We start from the raw sequence: 8,823 nt of genomic DNA, 5'->3' as shown, positions 1-8,823 counted from the left end.
CATTCAAATAAATACATTTCTTTTTACTTTTTTATTTGATTACCTTATTTGATTTAGTCATTCGGGCATTTTAAATCTTCTTTTCAATATTTCAGATCCTAAGTATATTGAAAACATTACAATTAAAAGGGTGTTATTTGAACAGTATGCACCATAGCAAACCAATAAACTTGTGAATGTACCTGCCAGTCCGTACTCGGGTCACAGAGTCCCAAAAACCCTTATGACGTCAAACATCTGCGCCGAAATCTTACCACGTGGGGACGGATTTTTTTTTTTCCTTTTTTTTAAGCAAAGATAGCAAAACATCCGCAGTGGCGCTTTGCTGGTCTGTCAGTGGGCACGTGGAACAACTTCGCGTTTATTTTTAACGTCACACAAATCTCAAGAAAGAACCGCAAAGGTTTCGCTCCGAGGGTCACTTTTTCTAGACCATGCCCTACGACCCCGACCCTCCTCCGGCTAAAAAATTCAAGCCGGGGTCTGTTTTTTTCCGTCTGGACAGGAATAAACCTGGAATGCTGCTGCCTAGAAAGGGGAATGCCACCATTCCGATAGACGTCCAGAGGAAACAGCTTCCGATCTACCAGGCGAAGCCGCAGCTCCTGAACCAGCTGAGACAGCTCCACAATGCGATCCTCATCGGTGAGCCGCTGCTGCGACGTTAGAGGCTGTTTGTGCGACTCAATTAAAGGGATGATGCACTCTAAACCGGAACTGTATCGTCTGCTTGGCGACATTGTTTGAATCAGTAAAGTTCGACCAACCTTGTTTTCCTGATTCATCAGCTAGCCCTATGTCTATAAATGTTCTACGAGTTATTGTATCAACTAAATGAGTGAGTTGTATCCCATCTAGGTGGACATCGTGCTCCCAAAATGTCCCCTTCGCCTCTACAGGTTGTCTAGTGTAGCACCTGATCTCTGTGTAACCGTGACCCCTATCCTCTCTCAGGGGAGACCGGCTCTGGGAAGACCACTCAGATCCCCCAGTATCTGTATGAGGCCGGCATCGGCCGACAGGGCATCGTCGCCATCACTCAGCCCCGCAGGGTGGCTGCGATCTCACTGGCAGGGAGGGTGGCGGAGGAGAAGAGGACTCAGCTCGGCAAGCTGGTAGGCCCAGAGGACGGGTCTCCCACATGCTTGTTTACATCCCCTGTCACCTAGAGCTCCATCTGTGAGGTCACGAACAGACTTACACTAACCCTGAACCAAACTTCTCTGCAGGTCGGCTACTCGGTGCGCTTCGAGGACGTCACCTCCTCCGAGACGAAGCTGAAGTTCATGACGGACGGCATGCTCCTGCGCGAGGCCATCGGCGACCCCTTGCTGCTGCGCTACACCGTGGTTGTCCTGGACGAGGCTCACGAGCGCACCGTGCACACCGACGTGCTGTTCGGCGTGGTTAAGACGGCTCAGCGCAGGCGCAGAGAGCTGAACAAGATTCCCCTGAAGGTAGGGGTTGTCCTGGCTTCAATAAGATATTCTTTACACCGGGCTAATCCCTAACACTGCATGTGCTCATGAGATGATGGAGGCTCTCCTCTTTATTCATGTCCATAGATCTGTGTTGGTTTGTTAAAGCATCTTCTGTCCACCCAAACTTCTCTGTCTTGTGTAACCCGCACAGATCATAGTGATGTCGGCCACCATGGATGTGGATTTGTTCTCCGAGTACTTCAATAAGTCACCTGTGCTGTACCTGGAGGGCAGGCAGCATCCCATTCAGATCTACTACACCAAGCACCCCCAGTCCGACTACCTGCAGGCTGCGCTCGTCTCCATCTTCCAGATCCATCAGGTCAGAGCCGGCAAAACAATTCAGGCCGGGAATCTAATGTCAGCCCAGCCGATCTCCACAATTTGTTTTGCTTTTTAAATATATTTTTTACAACAGTAATATTTCTTTCTGCTTCAGAAAACACCACAAAAAGTTAATGCCTGGCGCGAGTCTATATATATTTAAGTTAGGAGTGTTTGCGTTGCACTTCCTCAGTGCGCTGACTGGCTCTGGTAGCATAGACAGACAAGAGTACACAGGTCTTTATTTTCAATATTATCTCCATGCATATGTAGCTGATGCTTTCCTACAGAACTTGATTAAATGTTGCAACTTATTTATTTATTTTCTTCAACATAGATCCACCTCAAGAAAGGTGATGCGATATTATAACGCGCTGCTAGCCGCGTCCCTTGTTCGTGAGGACGAGTATCTGTCATTTTGCAGCATTTAGCTCCGTCACTTTGCTTCATGGCTTTTTTTGCAGCCAATCACGTGTGGCGTCAGGCGGCGATCCTACAATCTGGCTGAAGCAGGCGGAGCAACTGTCTGCAGTTCAGAGCGACTGTATCTGCATCACACACTATGCATCTGGGTTTTATTTAGGGCTTATTTTAATAATCGATTAATCTGTCGATTTATTTTTTCGATGAATCGGATAAAAAAAAAAAACAACAAGATTAATTTCCAACCCTTTAGTCAAAAACAGAACTGAAAAAAAAAAAATCTTCAGTAAGTGCACAAACGGGTTACATCCCTGAGCTGTTAAAGTAATAATATATATTTTATTTTTTACAAAAACGGACTAACACAAAAAAATATACACATATGCTTTACATCTGCCAAATATATTTATTAAAATAAAGTGCACAAAAAGATGTATATTTTTGTTTAAAGGGACCTGAGCTAAAATAACGAAAAATACAAATCAGAAAACTTAACAGGATTTGTTGGAACGTCAGAACTTGTTCTTTACGCACACACACACACACACACACACACGCACACTAGTAACACACACACATATATTTGTCAACAATAACCGATATGTGACAAAGCACAGACATGCCAACAGATTGAAAAATGAATGGGCCAAAAAAGGCGAGTAAATAAAAACTTATCTTTTGTCTTGCAAACTACACCACCCCTGACTGTTATTAACGAGCTAACGCTAACTGGTCCAGCTGGATAACGAGTAAACAGCAGCACCAGAAGAGCTTCTGGAGGGACGTTAGGTTCCTTAGGTTCCTTAGGTCCCTTAGGGTCCTTAGGTCCCTCACTTCAAACGGAACACAAGTAGGATTCTGTAGTGACTTCTTACCCTGCTGTTGAACTCCCTTCCTCGTCATCAAGGACTCAACATGTTTACGTTTTAGGTGCTGAATCATCACTGTGTGCTCCCGTGACACGACGTGTCGCTTTTGCATATCTTGCAATTAACAGACCTTTTCGAATTATTTAGTGTGTAATGCTCCCACACCTTGGAGGACTTGGGCCTTACTGATTCTCTGCCTCCGCCATGTGTTTCAGAACAACGTTACGGGTCACTCCGATGCTCTTTCCTCCATCTTTTTTTGCTCTGCTCTGCTCAACTCGCTAATTTTTTTTTCTACTCAAACATCTCCGAGACTTATTGAGTGGCGTAATAATTGTGCGACACAAAGAATCGATGATGAAATTCATTGCCAACTCTTTTAATCATCGAATTTTATCGATACCTAGTTGTCTTCAATAATTTGTATAAATAGTTGGACTGGGTGAAAGGTTTTCGTATTCAGTAATTCATGTGTGATCAGCAGTGTTTCCACTTTTCAAATCAAAGCCCAAACAATAAAGTCTCTTTCCTTTCCCACGATTAAAAAAAAAAAAAAAAAAAAAGCAACAAAAACCTGCGAGTAAAGAGACCGTGCTCATATTCTGTGGTGATTGTTCGTGACACTGGAACCGAACGCAGCCTTTTTGTTTGCACGCAGGAGGCCCCTCCATCCCATGATATCTTAGTCTTCATGACGGGTCAGGAGGAGATCGAGGCTCTGGCGAGGACGTGCCGGGACATCTCCAAGCATCTGCCGGACGGCTGCGGCCCCATGCTAGTTATCCCTCTGTACGCATCGCTGCCCCCGGCACAGCAGCTCCGGGTCTTCCAGCCGGCTCCCAAGGTAAACAACAGCGAGCGCAGGAGAGGCCGAATGGTGTGGACACAGGGACTTGTTTTTGGGGGGGCGGGGGTGGATGATGGATGGATGGCACACTTTGTGCTCAAAGAGAATATCCGAGCAAATCTCAGATGTGCTGACGCTTGTCTGTCTTTGTTTCAGCGCTCCTTCTTTTTTTAAAGTGCCACTTGGAGTCTTGCTATGTGTATCGTAGACTTCATTCGATATTAAATGTGTATGTTGCCCAGAATGTTGTCCTTTCTACTATTTCCAGGGATGTAGGAAGGTCATCCTCTCCACCAACATTGCCGAGACGTCCGTCACAATCTCTGGGATCAAGTTTGTCATAGACACGGGGATGGTGAAGGCCAAGCGCTTCAACCCTGGTCAGATGATTCAGTCTTCTCTCATATCAGTATTAACTATTGAATCATGAATAGTGCCTTTTTATGAGAAGCCACCTCATTTTTTTTAATCACAGGTAGGCCCACAGCAGTCAGTGGGATGTAACTAAGGATGTCTACTCCAGTGCTGTACAATTTTAGACTTGTTTTTCAATTTTTCCATTAAATCTTAATTTCTACCTGTGTAGTTGTAGTACTCAAGGTCGGTCTCAGACAAAGAGGACTCAGGGTTTTCTTTCCTTTTTAAAAAAAATTTAATTTAGATTTATTTGTTAACATTATTACTGTGATTGCTCATAGAAAACATCGGAACGTTAACAACAACAACACGGACTTCTAATCCACTACACTTATAAAAAAATATTCTCCACTACATTAATCAGACATGCTGACTGTTTACTGTCCTGATAAAGATGTTTACATAGAAAACACACAATAAGCTTCCTAAATGAAATGCATTGCTAACGATTAACAGGACTTCCCACCCCGTTACCTCTTTATAAAAAATAATAAAACATGTCTAGTTGATGATTCAGCTGTCTATGCGTTAGACCGTTAGTTTAAATTCAAATTAGATGAGAAAAATAAATAAAATAATGTAAGATTCTTTTTTTGATCAACCCATAGGACTAAACTACCTGACTGATTATAAAGTAGTTCAAACAGTAAAATGCCGCTTGCACGTTGTTGTATTAACACTCACGATGTCATGTATAATCATATCTGTCATGTGGGCCTGTACTTTTTGCTGATATTACTTCTGTACTTTACATACTTTGGGGTATTGTGTATTAGTCGTTGAGTTATTTGGCTCTGACGTAGCTGTCCGTGTGCTGCCCTCAGACAGCGGGCTGGAGGTGCTGGCCGTGCAGCGGGTCTCCAAAGCCCAGGCGTGGCAGCGGGCTGGCCGGGCCGGCCGGGAGGACTCCGGCTCCTGCTATCGCCTCTACACCGAGCCGGAGTTCGACAACCTCATCCCCATGACCGTGCCCGAGATCCAGAGGTGCGTAGGACGTCTTTGTCTCCATGCAGATAATGTTGATGCATTTAGGTCAGCGTGATTGAACCACTGCTCTTGTGTGTGTGTGTGTGTGCAGGTGTAACCTAGCCAGCGTGATGCTACAGCTCATGGCTCTGGGGGTTCCAGACGTGACGAATTTTGATTTCATGTCCAAGCCCTCGCCAGGTAAGACGCTGTCGATCACGAAACATATTAGCCGTGCATTCTGGCCGCCGTCCAGCAGGGTCGGTGCGTCGTAGTGACCCCCGCTGTGTTTATCCCAGAGGCCATGCGCTCGGCTGTGGAGCATTTGGAGCTGCTGGGGGCCGTAGAGAGGAAGGAGGGGCAGGCTTTCCTCACCGCTCTGGGAAAGAAGATGGCAAGCTTCCCTCTGGAGCCCAGATATGCCAAGGTACAAACAAACAAACAAAAAAGCGCGCCACACTCTGCGCCTGCTCCACTCAAATAATATCATGGTGTGACGTCGCCCTGCCTCGTTTGCCCCGTCTTGCAGACCATCCTGCTGTCCCCCGACTTCTCTTGCGCTGACGAGATTTTGAGCATCGTGTCTCTGCTGTCGGTGGACACCGTGCTGTTCAACCCTCCTGCCCGGCGGGAGGAGGTGCTCGCCGCGCGCAAGAAGTTCGCCTCCAGCGAAGGAGACCACGTGACGCTGCTCAACATTTACAGGGCGTTCAAGAAAGTCAACGGCAATAAGGTAAGTAGAGCTGGACGAGGGGATGTGGTGAATGTGTGAGTGGGTGTGAGAGACGAAGCCAACGTCTAGAAAGACATTATGTTGCTGAGCTACGTCTGCTTTTACAGGAGTGGTGCCGGGAGAACTTTGTCAACAGCAGGAACATGGGTCTGGTGAAAGACGTCCAGGCTCAACTCAGAGATATCTGCCTTAAGGTACACATCTTAAAAAATACCTTGAATACTGAGGATGTAGGGCTGGGAAATATCACCTGAAAATCATATCGTAATCCCATCACCTTGGTAAAGATGAGTGAAACAGCATCCTATTATTTGTTTACTAAAACAGGTGGATTCCAACTCCCCAGAAACAAGTAGAAGCATTAGACTCAGCAAAACCCTCTTCTTTCCACTGTCTCAACCATTTGGTCAAATATTATTAATAGTTAAATATGTGCGTGTCAACTGGAGAGAAGAGAGGGCACAAAGCACAGCTGGTGGTTTGTGCCCTCTATCTATATTTTATATTTTACACAGTATGCATACTGTGTAAAATATTCCGTATTTATACTCCAGTGAATCCTTATTGTGAGCTAACGCGTCCCGTTCTGCCCGTTGACCCGCCAGCTCAACATGAAGCTTCAGTCGTGCGGGGCGGACACGGGGAGCGTCCGCCGCTGCCTTGCCCATGGGCTGTTCGTCAACGCCGCCGAGCTGCAACCCGATGGCAGCTACCTGGCCCTGGACACCCACCAGCCCGTGGCCATCCACCCGTCCTCCGTCCTGTTCCAGGCCAAGCCGGCCTACGTGGTCTTCAATGAGCTGCTGCACACGTCCCGCTGCTACATGCGGGACCTGTGCTTGGTGGACGCCGATTGGCTGATGGATGCAGCTCCGGAGTACTTTGGCCGCAAGCTCCACCCCTCCAAGAGCTAACCAATGGAGAGACGCGACTGGAGTGAACCCCCTTCCCTTCCTCAAATCCCCCAGTGGCGATAAAACTGTGAAATGTATTCCCTGCTCAATGATGAAATTGGATGGGGACACTTTTAGATTTTAATACAAGTGCAAATCGGAAACACTTTTCTGCGTAGTTAACTTCTCTGAATCTCACTACCTCCCAGCTGACGAGCTTTTGGAACGCGACACTGCAGCAGAGATCTGCATATCGAGGCCTCACAACTTTGACTTCCTGCAAGACTAATTCAGATTTTATATCCTGTGTTTTCTCCGCTTGGCAGTATTTGATCCGGCCAACTGAAAAGAAGAAAAAAAGATGTCACACATCGATTCTTTCAACATTTGCACGAGTTTAAACCGCACGGATAACCTCACTTGAGCTTAGTCTTGGGCTGAGATGATTTATCTATTCATTTATTCATAAAAGGTATAATCAGACTTGATAGAATGCCACTCTGTGTATGTTCATCTCATGACATATTGTATTTAGTTGTTAAGCCACCTACACAAACAAGATTCAGAAATTAGTGTGGTTCTGTTCAGTTTAATTTTGAATGAATATGAGGAATTAACTTCAATGTTAGCTTCTCAGAAGCTCAAGTAAAGCAGTCTTATCTTAAGCTTTCCCCCCCATGTAGTTTGGGGTTTATACAAAGTGGTCTTAAAGGATTTTATATATGCAAAGACAGTATATGTGTCTTAACCTCTGAGGTTATGTAAATACAAGAAAATATATAAAAAGTGCCAAAGTGTGAGTTAGAACAGGGGGTTTTGTCCCACGTCACAGTGACTTCACTTTTATAATGACTACATGCAGCACTCGTCTCGTCAGCTTGTGCATGCCTTTTCATTTATTTTTACGATTGTACCACCGGTTCCCCAAATACATGCACATGAAGAGAAGTAGCATGCCTCGTTCTCCAGGTTCTACGGATGTTGTATGTACCTCAGCCCCGACACAGGCGCACGCTGACAATATATGTATGCATAACGCATGGGGACTATAGTTAACGATCTGATCCCTTACGTCATGTTTAGGATTAGGATGGATGCTCCTCGTTTTGTTTACACTGGACTCAGGACTGTACAATGTTTAACTGTAACCTGAATAAATTGCTATTTCTAACTGTTCAAAATACCAAATGCATCTCGGGCTAGAGACCCATCAGACCATGTTACAAAGAGGTTGGCCCATTTTGTTTTTAAGATTGTTTTTTTTTCTTTCAATCACAAAGGAAAAGTAGACCATTTAAGATCTGCATGCTATAGAGTTTGTAATGTTCGCATTTGATACGTTTATGAGTGTATTTATTCTGAAGTCTTACATAACCTAACCACCATTGTTATAATTTCTAATAAAAATCAAACCACTGTCCCACAGAACAAGTCTACATGAGAGAGTGAAGATTCAGAGGCACAAGGGAGTAGTGGGGTGGGGGGGGGGGGGGGTATATATATGTGAGCTTCTATTAAAGGGCTTCTGTACAATATCAGACATGAAAACATTGGAAATTAATGTTTTGGATGTTTTTATAAAAGCTTTATTTATTTTTTATACATTTATAAATTCTGCAAAATAGAATGGAGTTAAACTTTACTCATTACAATGTGGTACTATGATCTAACGTCAAAGGGAGCATTTCACTTTTATTGAAGTGGTGTCATCCTCGTTTAGTTGTTGGAAAACAGCGCCACCTTCTGGCAGCAGGCCGTCGTGTCTAAATGATGCAACTGATACACGCATTACCCTGAACACATACTTATTTAGACTGATGCAACCTTTCCTCCAGGATGTCATGTCCACACTGTTCAACATATATTCATC

The 8,823-nt window shown here is 44.9% G+C and overlaps 1 protein-coding gene across 1 annotated transcript; it reads left to right on the top strand.

Moving 5' to 3' along the window:
• Positions 1-234: 234 nt before the first annotated feature.
• On the top strand, positions 235-8,378 carry dhx33 (DEAH (Asp-Glu-Ala-His) box polypeptide 33). The gene is made up of 12 exons (XM_034550730.1): positions 235-645; positions 955-1,115; positions 1,230-1,457; positions 1,633-1,803; positions 3,756-3,941; positions 4,213-4,324; positions 5,186-5,345; positions 5,440-5,528; positions 5,627-5,754; positions 5,857-6,060; positions 6,168-6,254; positions 6,666-8,378. Exons 1-12 carry the CDS (start codon positions 435-437, stop codon positions 6,972-6,974), a joined length of 2,046 nt encoding a protein of 681 aa, XP_034406621.1. The 5' UTR covers positions 235-434; the 3' UTR covers positions 6,975-8,378.
• The last annotated feature ends 445 nt before the right edge of the window (positions 8,379-8,823 follow it).

The sequence above is a fragment of the Cyclopterus lumpus genome, chromosome 14 (assembly GCF_009769545.1).
Source record: "Cyclopterus lumpus isolate fCycLum1 chromosome 14, fCycLum1.pri, whole genome shotgun sequence".
Lineage (NCBI taxonomy): Eukaryota > Metazoa > Chordata > Actinopteri > Perciformes > Cyclopteridae > Cyclopterus > Cyclopterus lumpus.
Note: the sequence above shows the minus strand (reverse complement) of the source record. Positions and strands in the feature narration are given on the sequence as shown.

Bases quoted from the DNA above. Each gene is read 5' to 3' on its own strand.
- dhx33 (XM_034550730.1), top strand. From the start codon at position 435: ATGCCCTACGACCCCGACCCTCCTCCGGCTAAAAAATTCAAGCCGGGG. The intron at 1,804-3,755 runs GTCAGAGCCGGC...GTTTGCACGCAG, and splicing joins CCATCTTCCAGATCCATCAG to GAGGCCCCTCCATCCCATGA. The intron at 4,325-5,185 runs GTCAGATGATTC...TGCTGCCCTCAG, and splicing joins GGCCAAGCGCTTCAACCCTG to ACAGCGGGCTGGAGGTGCTG.